The 21,218-nt window shown below is 43.9% G+C and overlaps 1 protein-coding gene across 1 annotated transcript in view; it reads right to left on the reverse strand.

Annotated features, from left to right (window-relative positions):
• Positions 1-4,454: 4,454 nt before the first annotated feature.
• Positions 4,455-21,218, reverse strand: part of LOC142576293 (COMM domain-containing protein 7-like) — a 33,097-nt gene continuing 16,333 nt past the window's right edge. Inside the window, exons 2-3 of the mRNA XM_075686348.1 lie at positions 17,574-17,744; positions 4,455-5,766 (exon numbers count right to left, since the gene is read on the reverse strand). Of these exons, the coding sequence (XP_075542463.1) occupies positions 5,560-5,766; positions 17,574-17,744 (378 nt within the window). The 3' untranslated portion in view covers positions 4,455-5,559. The remainder of the gene's footprint in view (positions 5,767-17,573; positions 17,745-21,218) is intronic.

The following is a 21,218-nucleotide window of genomic DNA, read 5'->3' on the forward strand; positions in this document are numbered from 1 at the left end:
GCGTTGCATCTTATTCATCATCATCATCATCTATGGGCTCCGGCGTCTGCAGGTCCCAGTCAACGCAAAAGGCAAAGCGATATCAATACACAAAATGTGTATTATGCTAAATAACAATGCTCAAAGATTAACAAGAGACCGATGTGTGCATATGAATGGTGCCCAGAATGTGATGCCACTGTCATCATCATAATCAGCCTGTTTTATGCCCACTGCAGGACGAAGACCTTTCCAATTACCCCTTTCCTGTGCCAACTGATTCCAACTACCACTGGCGAATTTCCTAATTTCATCGCTCCACATAGTCTTCTGCCATCCTTGACAGCGTTTCCCTTGTCTTGGTACCCATTCTGCAACCCTAATAGTCCGGCGGTTATCTAATTGGCGCATTACATGACCTGCCCAGCTCCATTTTTTTTCTCTTGATGTCAATTAATATATCATCTATACCAGTTTGCTCTCTGATCCAAACCTCTCTTTCTGTCTCTTAACGTTATGTCTAGCAATCTTCGTTCCATTGCTCTTTGCGCAGTCCTTAACTTGTTCTCAAGCTTTTTTGTCAATCTCCAAGTCTCTGCCCCATATGTCAGCACTGGTAAAATGCACTGATTGTACACCTTCCTTTTCAGTCTCTGCCCCATATGTCAGCACTGTTAACATGCACTGATTGTACACCTTCCTTTTCAATGATAATGGTAACCTTCCAGTCAGGAGCTGACAATGTCTGCCGTATGCAATCCAACCGATTTTTATTCTTCTATGAATTTACTTCTCAGGATCAGGGTTCCATGCGATTAATTGAGCTAAGTAAACATACTCCTTCATAGACTCTAGAAGCTGACTAGTGATCCTGAACTCTCATTCCTCTGCCCTGCTATTCATCATTATCGGTGTATTCTGCATATTATTCTTCAACCCCACTCTTACACTCTCTCTGCTAAGGTCGTTAATCATTTGTTGTAACTCATTTGCATTGTCGCTGAATAGAACAATGTCATCAGCAAACCGAAGGTTGCCGAGATGTTCGCTGTCGATCCTTGCTACTAAGCCTTCCCAGTTTAATAGCTTGAATGCTCCTTCCAAGCATGCAGTGAATAGCATTGGAGAGATTGTCTCTCCCTGTCTGACCGCTTTCTTTATAGGCATCTTCCTGCTTTCCTAGTGTAGAATTAAGGTAGCTGTAGAACCTCTGTAGATATATTCCAAGGTATTTACATAGGCGTTCTGTACTCCTTGATTACATAATGCCTCTATGACTGCTGGTATCTCTAATGAATCAAATGCCTTTTCGTAATCTATGAAAGCCATATAGAGAGGCTTATCGCACTCTGCAGATTCCTCGATAACCTGATTAATGACATGGATGTAATCTATTGTAGAGTATCCCTTCCTGAAGTTTCCCTTGGTCGACTGAAGTCCCAACGTTGCCCCTATTCTATTGGAGATTATTTTGGTATATATTTTACATAATAATGGGAGTAAGCTAATGGGCCTATAATTTCTTTTATTCTTTAATGTCTCCCTTTTTCTGGGACCTTTGCAGTCAATAGATAATTCGTATAGAGAGCCGCCAGTTTTCCAAGCATTATGTCTCCTCCATCTTTGATTAAATCGACTGTTATTCCATCTTCTCCAGCCGCTCTTCCTTGTTTCATGTCTTGCAAGGCCCTTCTGACCTCATCGGTAGTTGTAGGAGGAGTTTCTGGATCCTGTTCATTACTGTTTCTAATGGAGGTATCCTGGTTCCTCTGGGTATTGTACAGGTCAGTATAGAATTCTTCCACTTCTTTTACTATACTTTCCAGATTACTGATGATATTACCCTGCTTATCTTTCAGTGCATACATCTTGGTTTGTCCTATGCCAAGTTTCTTTCTCACTGATTTCAGGCTGTGTCCATTTCTCGCGGCTTTTTCAGTCTTTCTCACGTTACAGCTTCGAATATCACTTATTTTTGCCTTGTTGATTCTATCTTATCTCTTGAGTTGGACACTTCCATTCTTTGTCATTCCTTTATTATGTCTTTTGTTGCTTGGGGAGAATTTGCCTACTGGTTGCCTTGGTGCCTTGCCTCCCACTTCAATTGCTGCCTCTGAAGTCAGCCTAGTTACGGTTTCATTCATTAGCTCTATGTCATCATCATCTCTCTCTGTTCTATGGCGATAAGGTAGCCTCACCGCTTATGGGATTATCTGACTGAGCTATGTCGAATGCATGCTCGCTTGCCATAATGGTAAGTTTGAATCTCTCCATAAATTTTTTTTTCTTTTCCATTTTTTTTTGACGATGGAGAGTTTGAAAATTCACCCCCTCCAGTGCATTACATCTGCAGGCTTGGAGCGACGCCTGACACCGGCAAAAGATGCCGAGAGCGAGTGGGGCTATACTAATCCAGGTACAACCAAATTAGGTAGGCCGACTAAGCTTCAACAAGACACGCCCTCACCAGAACAGGAATTGGCCTCCTTGGTGCAGTATTCGACCACTTTCTCCCAAATTACTCAATTATCCACTGGCCCTCAGTCACCAGCAGCTGCAGAGCACCTGACAAAGGTGGCGGTCACATCTGTTATGCAGCCGAGGGTGCCAAGGATCTCTGTGTCCGTACAGGCCACCAATGGAAACTGACCCTTGCAACGTTTAACACCCGAACCCTCTCGAGTGAGGCTAGCTTAGCAGGACTCTTTGAGGAACTATCAGACATTGTTGGGATATCATCAGCCTTAGTGAGAGCAGAAGAACTGGTGAGGCTTATACATTGTTGAATAATGGACATGTCCTCTGCTACAAAGTTCTATTAGGTAGGAAGCAATATGAGGTAGCATTCCTAATCCATAAAGACATAGTGGGCAACATTGATGAATTCTACAGCATTAATGAGAGGGTAGCTGCAGTCGTATTCAAACTTAATGAGAGGTGTATATTAAAGGTAGTACAAGCCTACGCTCTAACATCCAGTCACAATGATAAGGAAGTAGATCAGTTTTATAAAGATGTTGAATTAGCGATGGAAAAAGTGCAAATCCAGTATGCTGTAGTAATGGCTACTTCAATGCAAAAGTGGGGCAAAAGCAGGCTGGTGAACAAGCAATTGTCAACTACAGCGTCGATTCTAGGAACACTGGAGGAGAGATGCTGGTAGAATTCGCAGAAATAAATAAGCCTCGAAGAATGAACACCTTTTTCGGGAAGCGCAGCAACAGAAAGTGGACCTGGAAAAGCCCTAATGGTGAAACAAGAAATGAAATTGACTTCATACTTTCTGATGATCCCAGCATAGTGCAGGATGTAGAAGTGGTAGGTAGGGTAAAGTGGTAGCGATCAGAGGTTAGTGAGGGCTAGGATTCACCTCAATTTGAAGAGAGAAAGAGCAAAATTGGTCAAGAAGAAACAGGTCTACCTAGAGGCAGTAAGGGCAGAAGCAGACAAATTCAGGCTGGTACTTGCAAACAAATATGCTGCCACTGTACGATGTCAAAAAATGGTAATGGAAACTGGGAACGGTAGCATCTCGTACATTCGCTTTTGTTGCAGGGCAGTTTGTCAGCTTTCCGAGTGTCATGCGAATTCTGCAAACAGATACACAAGTCGATTTGGCACTAAGTCATTGCTTTAGTCACCTACACCTGACCTGACAAAGCAGTGCTGATTTGGCCCAATGGCCAGGGCAGTGTACCCGTGACGAAAATTAGTCATTGGCCGATGTAACATGGGATGCAAGCTGTCACAGAAATCTTGCTTCTAATTGTGCTCCCATTAGTGGCTAATCAGATATTGATTTGGAGATTATGCGTACAGGTTTTCGACAACCATTGAAGTGCCATTCGCGCCCTGAGGCAACCAGCCAGAGACTATCGCATTTGTGCAGAAATTTGCGAACTGTGTGTGCAAACATGTAAATCTGAGCATTAGCCTGCTGATACTATGTGCGTGCCTTCCGGTGGCTAATAGGTGCTATATTTACCCCATGCTATCATTGTTTACATAATCGTTGCTTTCGTCGCTGTTTCCCTAATCAGTTCTTGGTTTCAGCATGTAAAACTCCAGAATTTATATATTTATTATTATTATTATTTTGGACTGAAAAAGACGAAGCGCTGTGGAAAGGCTGCGTGCGAGGCACTGACTTTGCCGGGGTTTTCACTGAATATTAAAAAAATGTAGCAACAGATATTCAGCTCACAAATCGAACTGTTTTACCCTTAACCATTTTACTTGCATGCATATACCAGTATTCACACACCCCTACTAAAACTGTTCCATTGCTGTGAAAGCAAGCAATAATATCCCACTTTGGCACAAATGGCACTTGAGTGGGTGCAGCCAGGGGCAAGGAAGCAGAATTGCAGTAGGCACAAATGACGCAGCTGCACCACCACTGCAGCTATTTCCTTAGTGCAGCAGGTGCTGCATGTGAGGCAGCTACTCTAGAATTACAAGCCCAGCCATCAAGCTTATCTAATAACCTACACAACTGAAAAATATTTATTGCACTATCAATGAAATACAATGTCATGAACTAGATGACCAGGAAGTGGCCTTGACGGGAAAGGTCGCTTGTGGTTGCGCTAAGTGAGCAATTTGCAAATTCCCTTTCTCTGAGCAGTGATGCAATGTTCAAGGAGTAAACTGTATGTAGAGCATAAGACGATAATTTAAGGGCTGTTCACTATAGTTAACCAAGACATTAACAGCCTAAATACATTTTTTAGCAAATACCTTAAAGGAAAATTTTAACTAAAAAAAATTATGGGGTTTAATGTGCTAAAACCACTTTCTGATTATGAGGCATGCCGTAGTGGAGGTGTCTGGAAATTTCTACCACCTGGGGATCGTTAACGTGCACCTAAATCGAAGTTCACGGGTGTTTTCGCATTTCGCCCCCATAGAAATGCGCCTGCTGTGGCCGGGATTCAATCCCGCGACCTCGTGCTCAGCAGCCCAACACCATAGCCACTGAGCAACCATAGCGGGTCATTTGTGGTTACAGCGTGCTATGATAGGAGATTAAAATGCTAGCATATGCAGATGAAATTCTTTTTTTTCTGCCAGGACAAAGAAAGCATTGAACAAATTGTAACTGCTGTAGAGCCATTTGGAGCAATTTTAACTACAACTAAAAATTTTAAGCTGCAGCGAGAGTAAACAATCACAAATCACGTGAACAGTTATATTTTCGCCTTCTGCATTTGCACTGCCTGTTACCATGTATCACAGGTTGTATCACGTGATGTTACTGATTTCGCACTCATTATGACAGCTGCAATACCGTTTGAATAAAAAGACTGATGCTTACACCATTTTTATTTTTATTTACAAAGGGTCTGGATGATTCCTGGTGTTGCAAAAGTAGTATAACATGAAAAGCATGCCCATTTTGTAAAAGTTGCTTGAAACTAGACTCAGCTTGTGCATTGTGTATTACACACCATTCAAGAAGACTGCACACAAAGACTATTGCAAGCAGGGCACAGGACGAATGGCTATTATTTGTATCATTCAATCAGTTACAACTACAGCACGTAAATTGCAATGCACAAAGCTTCGGTGCAATGGATCTCAACGCAAGGCCTCCAGAGTGAGCTTGGCCTGCTCCATCTCGTGGCACAAAGAGTAGAACTGAGCAAGGTTCATCTCAACGTGTACGTCCTGTCCATTCGCTAGTGCCAAACGAAGCTGCACAAAGCTGCCTCGTGGCTCCTGCGACGAGCTTGCCACTGTGACTCCGAAACGCCACTCCACGTCCCGTAGCTGCCAGGGCCGCACCTGCCAAGACAAGAGCATTTCTCATTAAAGCAAAACTTTCTCTGACCAAACACCAGTGTTTGCTGTTAGCATTAGTACTAAGTTAGTACTAAGGTTTCTAAATAGATGAATTATATAGTGCTTAATGTTGACCGACAAAGTAGAGCAAGTGAATGCACCTCTATTAGCTGTGATCAAATAATACATCACAACATAAAACCTGTGCACATATGGAGACGTTAATATTTTTCTCTGCACATAAAAAAAATTATATCCAGTTTACTGCTGCTCTGTTCTTGCACAAATTTAGCTGCAACATAGCATTGTACGGTCTGGATCATTCAATATAACACTTGGCATTGCTACATGCCTGGTTTTCAAGAAAGAATGCCAAGTTGCTTTCACCAAGGCTCTCAGCATGAGCAGTTTCAAGAATATGGTGGCTATGATGTATACTAGTTGCTTCCACCATTTCTGCAGTATGATAAAGCATGGCCTCTGACATTGACTTTTGCCACCCAGTACAGTAAAACCTCGTTAAACCGTACCCGCTTAAACAGTAGTTTCGGTTTAAAAGTAGTAAAGTGAATTCCCCGACTCAGCAGCCATTGAACATAATGTATATTGTATCCGCATAAACCGTACCAGCTTATTGCATACGCATCGGCTAAAACGTAGCGTTTTCACTTTTCGTCGCGCAAACATGGCGGTGCGTCGTCTCTATCGGGCAGCCCGGCAGAACAACAAGCCTCAGAGATCAGTACAACAGCCTCCAAGCGCCCTGTGCATTTGCACGTGAAGCCGCATCAACATCATTTCGACGCCATACCAGAGAGCGTTGTGGCGTCGTGCAAGCGAGGACGCGTCATGCCGAAGCTCGGATAAAAAAGATGCCGGTTGCTCAGCATAGAAGAAAAATTAGACATCTTCCGTGCTATCGAACGTGACATGAAGAAGTAAGCGCTGGCCCGTGACATGGATCTGCTGTTGACTACAGTGTGTGGCATTTGGAATGCGAAGTTGCTCGGCAGCCCTGCTGCGACTGCGAAGTGATGTCGGCTACGAGGTTCGACTTTTCACAATCGTTGCCTCTGTTGTTGCCAAAGTGTCGACTAGCGACAGTGATGATGACGACACGGAAAGCGACAGCACGGGCTATTCAGGCCCGACAGTGGCAGAAGCTGCGCGTTACGTTAGCCTCATGAATGCAATCATCGCAACGAGAACAGGGGCGCGATAACGTAACTATTCCAAACGAAAAGCTTTCCAAACTCCGGCACCCGGCAATGAAAAAGGCGCCCCGGGACTTATGCAGCACTATGCGCGTGTGCACGGAGAATACGTAACGTCAACGAGAAATCTGCTGTGCAAGTGTTTGCTGAGAGGAGGGGGGCTGGCTGAGAAGCTGGCACGCAGCTTCAGCAAGTTTGAAGCCGCTGTCGTCGTGCTAGGCCGCCGCGGCATCAAACGAAAATAACACTTACGCCGCGCGAAGTGAATAAATAAAATACTGCATGTTTTTTCCCCTTCCATCGCACTCTCTCAGAGTTCTGTTTTCGACAGGTAAGTGGGCGATCTCATGCTATTTCGCTTAAACAGTACTACCATTTAGTACTTACTTTTTCCGAGCTCCGGCCGACTACGGTTTAATGAGGTTTAACTGTAGTAGTGTTGCCATTTTAGCTACTGTACCACTAGATTTAGCAACTTTTTTGTTTGTTTAGTGACAAATTTTTCATGTTAGTGACCGGCGACATCTTTTAACAATACGAAAACAATTGGCGACATTTAACAACATAAAAGTTAGGAAACTTGCTTCAAAGATAGCCTTCTAGAACGCACTTCATTATTTAAAAGCTACATGCGAGTGACTGAAATTGGCTCTATGACCGTAGGCTCAGTGACCATGATGATGCAATGGTTACGTTCACAGGATTCACAGTGTGAATATAAATTGCACTTATTTTTAGGAAGCCGATATAAATGGATCTAAAGCTCTAGGTTCTGCTTTTTCACTAAATACATTAAATTGGTGGACATTTACAAAATTTGTCGCCAGATTTAGAACACAGGGAGAAACAGTGAGAAATTCTGAGAAAGATCGAGTAGCAATGGGACCGATGAAAGACACGACAACACAGGTGCTGAAAGGAAAAACAGTAAAACACTGAAATAACAAAACACCGACGAGGCAACGCAGCACCTGTGCTGTTTGTACAAATCATTCACAGTAGGTGAACAAGGCAAGCCTTAGCATGGAGCCAATGTTTCTACGAGGGGGCCCTGACAAAGACAAGTCCCCTCATCAGAATGTTGGCTCCAGCTCTGGTTTGCTCACTGTCGACCATTTCAATGTGCTGTGACTTGTCACTAAAGTGCGGGCTTCCAATTCCTTGGCATTGCGAGCATGTCTGCCAACACACCAGCAGCATTTAAAACTAGTTAGGTGCTGGCATTACCACCAGCATACACCAGAGTTTTATTTAGCAGATGACTTGGGCACCTGAAGTGTTGCAGAAAAACCCCCGTGAGGGCTTAGGCTCCTGATGCTGCTAGAGCTGAGGCTTGCCCTGATCACATGCTGGCATGGTTTCAGTCAGTCACAAATGGATCGTCTGGGCAAAGTCTGTAACTGCTGAACAGAACTGCTGCAGCAACAAAGTAGGCACGTATTTACTACACTCTTAAACAAATTTACACCCTTTGCGGCTTACTTTGCCACACAACAATAATCGTCATCTGTCTTGCTTGCGTTTCCTTTCTTGAAAACAGTAGGCTCGCTAGTTTCATTTCGACAATGCTTTGTCATGCTGATAATGTGCATGCCAATTGTGAATTGGAAGTATTGGGCTCGCAGCGTTAAAGAAAGGAAATGCGGACAACATAGATGATGATTATTGTTGTGTGGCAAGATAAGCCCCAAAGGGTGTACATTTGTTTAAGAGTGTGGTAAAAAAATGTGCAACTCAGTAGAGTATTTCCTGCACTTTCCATTTTGAGTGCCAAAAATAGAAACGGGGAAATCGCATGTAGGTACTAAACACGTCAGTGTGGTTCAACATTATGCATACAGCTCGACTGATAAAAAGTTTGCCGGTACAATGATGCAACTTCCATGCTTTCAGGTGCCCAACAGCACTAACCAAAATGCAAGGTTTTAGGCGGTGGTATGGGGCTGTGTTTCCGTGGTTTAATTATAGAACATCAAGAAGGATACAGCATTCTGATTAACCACACCTCCAACAAACACCAACTGAACTGATGCCAGCGCAAGGCAATATTTCACCACGATAAATGGACATTTGTCTATACTAATCAGCAAGTACTACCTTTGGTACTGCTATTGGTGCCTTAGTGCCATATAGGTGCTGTGGGCAACATGGCACTTTGGCCAATGCACAAAATCACCTCTTGCAATGCAAAAGCTATGGTGGAATTCTTTTTTCTTGAGAAAGGTTGCCAGTCACACAGCTGCAGCTGTCGCAGCGCTTACAGGCACTAAATATTTCTGTGCCCTCCATTCCTCACTAATTCTCATTAAATTCTCTCCATCTTTATACACGTAATTTTTCTAATCCCCATACCGGGCTTATTACCAAATGGCGCCTGTGCTACACGCATAGTAAAAAGGTGAACGTCATGGTCGTAAGATTGAGTGGTCACATTAAGTATGTTTACTGGCCACTTACAACCGGTTTGGCTTTGCAGAGTACAAGCTCAACTTCTCTTAGGATGAACATGTGTATCAAAGAAAACCAGCACAAGTACGGTGATGCCTGGAGGCGTGGCTTTGTGTCCTCTGGTACGTTGTTTGGGCCAGCCAAACCTGCACTGCAGTGAGATTCATTCTCAGTAGCACACTGTCATCGAGGCGAATCTATTTTTGCATTTTTGAACCGTGCATCGACAGTACTAGAAAGCTTTTTATGTGGAGGAAATACGATTCAGACCCTTTTATCGCCCTCAGCAGCTCTTGAAAATAACCAAATCCTGTTCCCTCAAGGAAGAACTGTGAATGCGCTCAATTGGCTCAGCGTGAAGTGCCTGCTTGCTGTTTACACACGATGCGCAAATGCAAGACAGGCTTCACAGCAACAATCCACATGCCGTTGGGAGTGAAGTTCACTTTACCACAATGCACGTTAATGTCTCAGCAGAAGACATGAAGCCACAGCTCCAGGCATCAAATATGCACATTCGCTTTGATGTGCAGCTACGCTTGCTGCACCAACACTGAACACAGTGCATTTACTTGCTCGCGTGTTCACCCTAAGAGTGGATAAGCCTGTAGTAAAATGCACATTTGTACGTTCAGCAGTGCATTTAGATGATGCTGAACAAGTGTGTGACGACAAAAAATAATGAAGGCTTGATATGTAATCACAAACAGAATGTCTTTTGACACATGTGGAGATGTTAGTGTTCACACTTGTGTTAGATACCTGAGGCTACAGGTGCCATTTTGAGTGAAGTGCTGCAACCCAAAGGGGCCCTGAAACACCTTCTCTAACCTGTGAAAGACGTTTGGATGGGTATGATGCCTTTCAACAAATATAATACAGAACGAAATTTTTGGAATGGACGTAATATGAATGGAGATGTGAAGAGCACAATGTTTATTTTTCCTGTTTCACCTCAACTGAACGTTTCCTCTCATATGGGCTGGCACCGATGGCAATGCCCTGCCTATTACTCCTTTCTTCTTTCCGTAGTGTGCTTATGGCAACCCTTCAGGACCGGCACCTAACAAAGGTGCCCTAGAGCAACAAAGGAACAGGACAGGTAGGCCAGGACAGATGGGCCACATTAACAACCAACGCTTCCCTATTTTCTGGACGGTTAAGAGGATGTGCAAGCTTGAGGGTAGTTAATGGTCCTGAACAATTAATTGCCCATTGGTTGACGTCAAGGTTCGCCACACTTGCAGTGATGTCACTGACAGTGGCAATAGCAAACGATTCAGACGTAACATCACTTCAGCATGATGTAAATACTGTAACAGAGTGGTGGCACATGGAATTAAACGATGCTCAATGCAAAAGCATGAGCACAACTAGGTGTGATATTATCCATCCGTCCTACCTTCTTAACTCCCTGCAAAGCACAGCTTCCTATCGCTATCTTGGTATTTACATATGCAGCGACTTATCATGCAAACATCGTGTTGACTAATAGCTAAAGCAAACCAAACATTAGGTTACTTGAAAAGCTTTTACCTTGCCCCGCTGTCACTCCAACTGTTACTTTATACAACTTGCGTTTGGCCCCAGCTTGAATACGCTTCGTCTGTGTGGAATCCACATCATGCTACATTGATACAGGGCATTGAGGCAGTGCAAAATCGCTCCACTCGCTTCATTTCAGCTAACTACCGTATTTACTCGCATAATGATCGCACTCACGGAATGATCGCACCCCTGAATTTTGTCGTCAAAATTCCATTTTTAAAAATTTCCAGTGTAATGATTGCACCCCTAACTTACCGCAGCAATATGTCGTGTGCCAAGTCTCGCTAATAATGATCACGCTTACCATCTCTCGAATGCTATGTGAACAAACCAAGTGGTCTTCAAGACAAACCAAGCGGTCTGCATGTACCAAACATTCTTAAGTAGATGCCCCATTTCATTACTTTCATCACTTTCTGCACTTCCATGACAAAAAGAGGTACTGCAAAACTTGCCTTTATTATGTGTAGGCTTTATAAAGGTTGTGGTCAACAACAACAAAAAAGGCGCCTTTCAAATCTTCTCATGTGCACTCATGGGCACATAACAAATCGCGAGTGGCAACAATAGCCACGTTTACACTGATACGTTAGAAGTGTATCCTATTCATACGCCGACCGTTGTAACACAGCTAAAATATTCACCCACCCTTAGCGGAAACGTGCCGTATTAGGATAGTAGAGAAGACAGATGCCGCAGTTTCCGCAACATGCCGGCTATGTGTTTTCTATGTCACTGGCGGCTAAGCACGCCCATCTGTTTCTGTCCCCTCAAAGTGGACATGGCTGCGTTATTGCTGCAAACTTGCTGATATTAACGACATTATTCATTACTGATATGAAAGAAACTGTTTCAATGCATGTAATGTACTCGCAAGAAGAAAAAAAAAATCACGTTCGGTGCGTTCGGCTTGCTCCACCGGCCGCCATTTTTGTTTTGGTGACCCGCACTACATACAGCGGCAGCCGCCTATTTGTTGACCTGTTAACATCCCGCAGCAAACGCAGGATGAAAAAAAAATTTTTTTGAGGGAAATTTAACCCACGTTATGATCGCACCCCTCAATTTGCGTCAATTTTTTTTTACAAGAAAGTGTGATCATTATACGAGTAAATATGGTATAATCGCAATGCCAGCATCACAGAAATGAAAGCTACCCTTGGTCTTCCTTCCCTAGCCAACTGTAGAAAGCAGTCACGCATTTGTCTTTTTTACAAAATGTACTACCACAAACCCACTCTTCGATCCTTGTTAATCATACCAGCACCATCTCACACTCGCTTGTGATCATCCCCATAAGGTTGACATACCATATTTTTCAATTACTGCAGACTCTCAATCATTTGTCCCCAGAACCGCAAGGGACTGGAATCACTTACCTGCCTTCATAATGGTTATAGCTGATTCAACTCCCTATAGATATGCCCTATCAAACTTATTGTAGTACCGTACATTACTTTGTCGTGTGTAGTTTGCAGCAGTATGTAATTATTCTGTATAATGTTTCACTCCTTTTGTTATTATTTTTCGTGTTCACTTTTACTATGTATGCCCCTCCCCTCTGTAATGTATAAATAAATAAATAAATAAATAAATAAATAAATAAATAAATAAATAAATAAATAAATAAATAAATAAGTAAGCAAATAAATAAAAGGGATGGGGCCTCGAAAGCCACAAGAGAGTGCAAGTGATCTATTATGAGAGGCTGTTGGCTCTGTGATGCACGCAGGAGACTAATATTTCGCTCGCTGGTTCCCAGCAGCAGTGCCTACAGCTTGTGAATTTCTTACCACTGCTACGTCTCAACATGGCTAAAGGCATTAATTAAACGTTTACCACGAGGCAACACCACCCATTTGTAAGCGCCGATCCAGAAGTCAACGCAGCGCTGACACCAACTGTTAACGGGTCAACAAAAGACCTCTCTACCTGAACCTGAGAACCTGAACTAATAATGAATGCTACCAAGGGAACAGCTTAGACCCTGTATTCCCAGGCTGCTAAGTATGCAGAGGAGAACGTACAACATCGGACACGGAGTTTGGCGGAATGGTGCGATATCATGGGCGGGATAATGTGAGCGATTTGACGGTTGCAATCGGCCACGATACAGTCATCAGATCCCCTAGTCTGGTCACCTAGCGAAGACGACGGCATTAAAAGCGGAGACTTTTGGTGCAGTGGGTGTGCCGACGTGCCCTGATGTGAACTAAGACAATTAATATGCTCTTAACAAGGAGTGAGGTTCCCCATCTGGAGCCAGTGTAAATAATGTAAAATAAACCCTTCTTCCTTCATTCCTACTACTGGACGTACTGGTGGATGCCTGGCCCAAACGTCATCTTGAGCCGCAACACTATGTTCAAAATTGTTGCGGTGCCCCTTTAAAGAGACATTAAAGAGAGTATTGCGATAACTGCACAGTCCCAGGTCATGCTGGTCGATGGACTCACAAGAACGCATGCAGTTGGGCAGGTTTCACACTGACCAATCCGGCTCATGTGCGCTGTCTTTATTCCATGGAAACTGACTCCCTGGGCACCGGAAACGCAACTAATTTTACCATAAGTATGTCCGAACTATCTGGTTGTATTTATTTATTTATATTTTTATTTACCACAATGCATAACCTATAATATTTTGGCCACTGTGGCTCAGTAAAAGTTGTTGAAACTGGCAAAGTTCAGGCTCTTGCTCACTTATAATAAAATGTAGCTCATCTTTACCACTAAGAGAATTAACTAGGCTTGAGGAGACGCCATCAAAATCCACACCATCATGGCAAATTGGTGTGGGAACTTCACAGGACCTTAGCCTTCTGTCTTGTTTTTGTGCCTTTTATAGCTTGTCATACCTTCTCTTGTGGTATGAGTGGCTTTTTTTTTTTATTGCAGAATGGTAATTTACAAATAGAGCTGAAATAATTTTTCTTTTTAGTGTTCCAATAAACAGCAATTAAGAAGCATGCTTCTAAGTACATGAACAATGCATGATAAGCATATGCCTGACACTGTAGCATTTCTTTCAATACAACAGCATGTTTAAAAGAAGCTTTTCGTAATAAAATAATCTGTTTCATCTACTCAATGAGGTCTATTGTCACAAACAACTTTCTTCCTATATGTACCAATTATAAACATGAACAGCGAGGCTCATTTTAAATGTTATTACGTCAGAAGCAAAAATCTATATATGTAAACATTAACCCTTTTTTGCTGAAATTATTAAAGGCCTGGCAGAACAAATTGTTGCAGGAAATTTTAACTTCATCTAGGCCTCATAATCAAATGCCACAAATATTTTGTGGGATGACTGAAATTGCTATGAACATCTGGTACTTAGGCCAAGAAATGTATTGCACATACTGCAAGAAAAAAATTGGTCTGAGGCAGTTCCTGGCTTAACTTGTGCAAAACTGTTTATTTCACACTTAAGATGATCACATAATTTATGAACAGGTGTTAAGCCTTTTTCTTGTAACCTATGGCTCTTGAATATACTGAAAACAGTTGACACTTCTATTCAGAAAGAGGTGAACATTGCACTTTGCATACATAAAAAATATTCTGTCCCTTCCCTTGCACCCTGGTCCCTTGCATGGCTGGCATGTCCTGTTGACAGCTAGCCTGGGTCCGGTGCTGCGAGTGCTAACGCACGCTATTGGCCTCGAGCTCCACCACTGGAAAATCTGGCGCCACCGTCGGCGTGACGTGCTAGGAGGGATCACGTGGACATAGCGGCCGCGTCGGCTGCTTCGGGAGCGCCGAAGCGAGCTGAAAACGAGTTTAAATTCCCTCGTTCGCTGCGGTCCTCATTTAGTGGCGAAATTTTCCCGCTTCGAGTGTCTGCTTTACAACGCTTTAAAGCACTACAATAGGTAGTGGCTGCCTTTGAAGGCGCGCAACATGGTAGGCTACTGCTCGGTGGCGCAGGGCCGGACGCACGTAACGGCCTTATTCACACGCACGTCAGCCTTATTCACACGTAACCGCAGGAGAAGAAGCTGCGTGAAGCTTGGCTCGCGAAACATAAAACCAGCAAACAGTCATCGGCTACAACTCGGTTATGCAGCAAGCACAGACGCGAGAAAGATTTCTGCTACGGCGCCCGGTCTGCGATGTTCTGAAAATGCGCACTGAGATGCTCGTTCGAGTCCGCTGCCGACTAATGACATGACGGTTTGGTCTATGAACTTGTCGATGCTATAGATACTGGCAAGTTCAGTGGAGTGGAAAGGCAGCGGTAAGAAGCACATTAAAAAAAAGCATGGCATATGGTCATGTTTGTGTTATGAATGAATGCACTGGATTACAAAAAAGAAGCAGCGGGAAATCACACGCTGAGAACACCGATAAACATACAGTGCGATGCAACTCGAGCAATAATATTTTAACGTGCAAGAATTTAGAAGAAAAAAAGAAGATTGAATCGTCGCGACGGCACATCACAGTCCCCGTAGGCGTCGAAGTCACTACAATAAAATTATTTTTGAACAGCTCTGATAGCGCCCACGCGACAATGGTTGCTTGTATACTGTCAAATGCTCATATTCTGCGGCCTGAAGCTCATGGCACTGAGCGAAAATGCGCACGCGGCGAAAGCGAAACAGTGCGCGGACAAGCATGCAGACGCGCAGTCGGTCGCTGCGAATCTGCGCGATCGTGCATTGAGGCTTCGTTCTATTACGCTCCATTTAGTTATACAAACACTATAAGAACATATTTCACATAGTTTGCTCTCAGCGTATACCTACCTTTCACGCAAGAAGCAGGTTCGGGAGACTCCATCGCGGCGACCGCGCGCAGCGGCGTTCACTGTACGTATTCGGTAAAGAGATAGCGTCTGAAAACGATTGTGCGCTTTCAGTTTGCCCAAGATTATTATTTAGACAGTAAAAAACTTCTCTCGTTTCGAAAGTACTTACAGAAATGTCCGGGAGAGCTCGCACGTGGTGTTTTCAGTGAGCGCTGACAGCAAAACTTATGAGGAGTGCGCCGTGTGATCCCTCATACTACGCCAGCGAGGCGCTTCCGATAGATGGCGACTCCGTAACTCCTCGCCGCCAATAGGGAGGTGGTGCAGCAGGGGGTTGGGCACATCAAGCATGTGCCTTCCTATCGCTCTGTGCCACCCCCCTTACCCCTGAAAGTTAGGTATACAAGGGATACTGTGTACAAAATAACTTGTAACACCTGCCTACCCCACCCCCTACCGCAGTCTAATGTGTAACCCACAACCCCGAAAAAAAAAAAATCCTTGCTATGCTATGCTACTGCTGGCTACAGGCACCGACTTCGCACTACTCTTATTCCTCTTAGACAATTGCCGTCACTTATATCCTCCAGCAAAAAGCATGTGTGGAGCCCCTTCCCACCGTAAAAGGACCTAACATCCATTACCTGCCAAAAAGCAAGGCACTTTCCTGGTTTTTGAACAAATGTTGCTAGAACCGATTAGTGCTGCAAATGCTGAATGTTGCGAATTTGTGGCATGCCCTAGCCAAGGCAGTAATGCTAGAATTAACTGCATTCTCAAGCTTACTACACACTCGTCACAACCTCTGGGAGGTAACCTATAGAAAGAAAATTTTGGAACCATGAACCGACTTTCTTTACGTTCACAAAACCTGCAAAAAATAGTTGGCGTTGCATGCGTGAGCACATTGCTGATTGCGGCTGCAAACAATGGTTGCCAGACCCCCGATATTGTTCCTAGGTGGCATCACCTGTTTGTGGTCAAAAACATTGTCACAACTGGCCCTTGAGCCAGAAAGCTTACTCCCAGGACACAGGCTGCACTTATTCATTACGGCACGAATTCACGAAAAACAGCATTAAAGGGCGATTGAAGATAACAGCTGTGTCTTACCAGTACTCACATACGGGGCAGAAACCTGGAGGCTTACGAAAAGGGTTGAACTTAAATTGAGGACGACACAACGAGCTATGGAAAGAAGAATGATAGGTGTAACGTTGAGGGATAAGAAAAGAGCAGATTGGGTGAGGGAACAAACGCACATTAAAGACATCTTAGCTGAAATCAAGAAAAAGAAATGGGCATGGGCAGGACATGTAATGAGGAGGGAAGATAACCGATGGCAATTAAGGGTTACGGACTGGATTCCAAGGGAAGGGAAGCGTAGCAGGGGGCGACAAAAAGTTAAGTGGGCAGATGAGATTAGGAAGTTTGGAGGGACAACATGGCCACAATTAGTACATGACCGGGGTAGTTGGAGAAGTATGGGAGAGGCCTTTGCCCTGCAGTGGGCGTAACCAGGCTGATGATGATGATGATGAATGTATATTGAGACCAGCAATTCCTCAAGTGAAGGCTCTTTCCAAATGGCTTTCATTACAGCATGAGAGTCGGCTTATTACATAGCCTTTTAACACAGTGCTAATGCACACACACACAGACACTCGGATGTACACAAAACGCTGTCACATGTACCACCGAGGAGCACAGTTCATTGCAAGGCTTGGAACTCTGCAATTGACACACAAAATAACACAAGAAATAAACAGCAAATTATTATGCTTCAGGCCTGAATAAAAATAACAGAGAAATACTCATTAAAGTGCGTGCTGACACAGGTACCTGCGGCGCAGCAGCAGAGGATGCCAGCCAGCGATCAGCCAGGGTGGCCGCACGTGCACTGTCCAGACCGAGGCTCTCCAGGCTCTGGCGTAGCTGAGGAGCGTCTAAGCCATGTCGCGACGCCTCGGACAGCAGGAGGGACAGGGTCTCGCTGCCAGGTCTACTGCTTGCCTGCAGTGTTCAGTGCATGCGTTGTTACTATGCCACTGTTGTTGCCTTATCATCTGACTCACTTCTGTAGTCTAAAATGAGCCATAAGATTAATGGGAACCCTAAGGACTCGATTTTCCATTTGTTACAACCACACGAAGTCAACTGACAATAATAATATTTGGGGTTTTACGTGCCAAAACCACTTTTCTGATTATGAGGCACGCCGTAGTGGAGGACTCCGGAAATTTTGACCACCTGGGGTTCTTTAATGTGCACCTAAATCTAAGCACACGGGTGTTTTCGCAATTCGCCCCCATCGAAATGCGGCCGCCGTGGCCGGGATTCGATCCCGCGACCTCAACTGACAATGAAGCCAGGAAGAGGACAGGGGGGGAACTAGCTGTTCCTGTCAAGTGAAGCATAAAGAATAATAAGGAAAATGCAAATAGACAAAAATACAACTTGCCACAGGGGAGAGCCAAACCAACATCTTCCACAATATGCTTATGATGATCTACCATAGGGCTACCATTGTAACCATCCTCCTGTGTGCTTTCTAAAAGCTGTCACCACTCTTGCGCAGGACAATAAGTCAAATTACAATGCAGCCTTGACAGACGGATACATTCTGTCCAAATTAGACATGTAACTAGCCTGCATCTCTCCCAACCTGCTGAACACAAGAACTGCCACAGGAAAGCCACATAATTGCAGGCCCGGCCAACCTTTGCGCAACTACAAAGTCCCACTGCTGCCACTGGCAATGGACGAGGCCAGACTCTGAAAACAGTATAACTGAAGGAAGCGGGAACTGTAAAAGTAGCACAGCAAAAAATGCATAGAGACCTGCAGTTTTTTTTTATTATAAAGAATGATTTCGCCTCTGTGGTGTTCTTACTCAAGTTTCACTGCAAGATCACATTTTATGGGTGTGATAAGATCAGTTGTTGCAGCGTCCATAGGGCGTCAGTTTCAAAGGCATAAATACAGCACACATAACCCGACTTGGTCAGGGTGAAATTCACCCAACTGCATGCATTCTTGTCAATCCAACAGCCGACATGTCCTGGGACTATGCAGTTATCACAATAGCCTGGAAATTTTAATGTAACACTTGGTAAAGTTACTTCCCCGATTTTGAGAAACAAATGCAGATTTGCCTTTGTCTGTGGCTCTTGCATTGAGTGATGATTAATTATACATGGTTATGTTACCTCCACCACGTGCAGGTATTTGAGAATGGGTTCCATTAATAGTTTGGGGGTACCGTGTAGACATTATGAGGCCTAAGACAAAGAAAAGTGCATGCTTTTTTTCAGGACAAAGAAAGCAAGTATCTGCGCCAAGCAGTGGCGTGGCCACATATTTCATTCGGGGGGGGGCTCAAGTTGCCACTCGGCCACCTCTTTATAGAATTTGTCGCAGGATCAAATACATGAATGATAACTGCATTGCCATTGCTAAAGATGCTGCAAACGAAATTGAATGCTATGCACTGTGAAGACAAGTAAAATATATATTTTTTTCATGAAAGAATATACTCGTATGTCTTAAAAATTGCACCCGAACTAACTGACATCAATGCTTCCATGTTTTTTTGTCTATTTAATAAGTAAAGAAAACATCACACGAACTTTAGAGCTATATCAGTTCGAAATCAGCAAAGCAGTGCATGCCACTGATGTGAAAAATGTAAAGGCCATGAAATGAACAAGTTGAGGACAAATATTTTAATGAAACTTTGTCATTCAAGAACCTTGTTCATATTTTTGTGCAAATGCAACGGCCAGGGAAAAATCTCAATGACACTGTTCTTTGTTCCAATGTATTGCGCACGGGCAGCTGTCACCAACCGTGTATTATGAGTAATTGCACCGAATGTATAGTTGTAACAGAGAGCCCATATAAAAAGCAGGAGTTCTGCAAAATATACAAGAACGAGTCAAATGAAAGCGAGGAATATCTGACAAATGGCGTACTCTATCAAAAAGTAGTCTTTATGGCCATTTAGACATTTGTCCCTTTGATTAATGAGTCGCGTAATTCCGTCTCTTAGAACTCCTTGGGTTGCTGCTTCAAAAAGTCTGTAACTGACTCTTTCACATCATTGCCCAATGCAAATATGGTTGATGATGTGATGATGTGTGGTGTTTTATGGCGCAAGGGCCAGGTTTGGCCAAAGAGCGCCATGACAAGTGGTAATGTTGACGATTTATTATGGAAGATGTGACTTGGCTGTAAAGTGGCCTAAAAATAGTCGCTGTAAAGTGCGTAAAATCTACGTGCTATAAAATTATGGCGATGACTAATGACTAATACTATGAACATTAAAATCCATCGTAGAGGAATGATGCAAAATAGAAAATATATAAGATGGTAAAATTACTTGGAGCACTGCTGCCTCGCCAGAGCCCTTGAAACACAAGGGCCTAGAGGCATGTGCTGTACGAAAGAGCTACCACAGCGCCATCCTCTGAAGAGAGGACCCGCTACGAACATGTGGGGCTAACAACATGCAAGACAACATCGTTCAGAAAACTTAGGACTGTGTTGGTGTCAAATAAAGGTTCTGGACCGAGTAGCATTACGGGATGTAGGGGGATGTGCTGCCGGTATGCTAGAGAAAAATGTTTCCTTCTCTCAGATTCGGCTGCCTGACACTCCAGGAGGATGTGGAGGATGGTCAGCCTCTCCCCGCATCTACCGCAGGTTGGAGGATCATTTTCAGTGAGAAGTTATGTGTGCCAAACGTGTGTCCTATTCAGAGGCGACAGAATAGGACATCTGTTTGCAGTGATTTTGTGACGGAGGGCCAAGAACCTAACTGTGGCTTTATCACATGCAGTTTATTATTTACTTCTGCGTCCCACATACGTTGCCAGTGGTTTCGCAGTTTTCTTCTTAAGAAAGGCTTCAAGTCTGTGACAGGGACCGAAGCAGTAGGCCTAACTGCATGCAATGAAATGGATGTGGCCATCTGGTCCGCTAGTACGTTTTCCTCAATGCCCCTATGTCCATGCACCCAGCATATAATCACATGTTGGTTAGATGTGTATGCTTTACACAGTACAGAGTAGAGTTCATTAATTACCAGATTTTTGTGGCTACAGAAACACATCAAGGCCTGCACGAATGCAGACAAGAAGTCGTCACGTCACGATCATTGTGATACCGGATCAGATGAGTCAAGGCAGCGCCAAACCTCTCCGTCTTCTGGCTGTGGTTCAAAATCTTGGGCTTCTGTTGCACACACAAGAGCCAATAACCGAGAAGTTCATGAATTATGGTGCGAATTGAACCGTGGCTGATGTTCGCACACTGTCAGTTCATCTACTATGCTTATCCTCTGTTCTTATCTAATCAGCTCATCAACCTTTGCAGTTGTGTTGGGAGTGATTGCACGGTAGCTTTGGCCCGGTCTTGGATAGTCTTTGCAACTTTCACGTCCTTCTATGAACAGTTTGCTCCAACGCTTCACAGTGGCCAATGAAA

The sequence above is a fragment of the Dermacentor variabilis genome, chromosome 3, assembly GCF_050947875.1.
Source record: "Dermacentor variabilis isolate Ectoservices chromosome 3, ASM5094787v1, whole genome shotgun sequence".
Lineage (NCBI taxonomy): Eukaryota > Metazoa > Arthropoda > Arachnida > Ixodida > Ixodidae > Dermacentor > Dermacentor variabilis.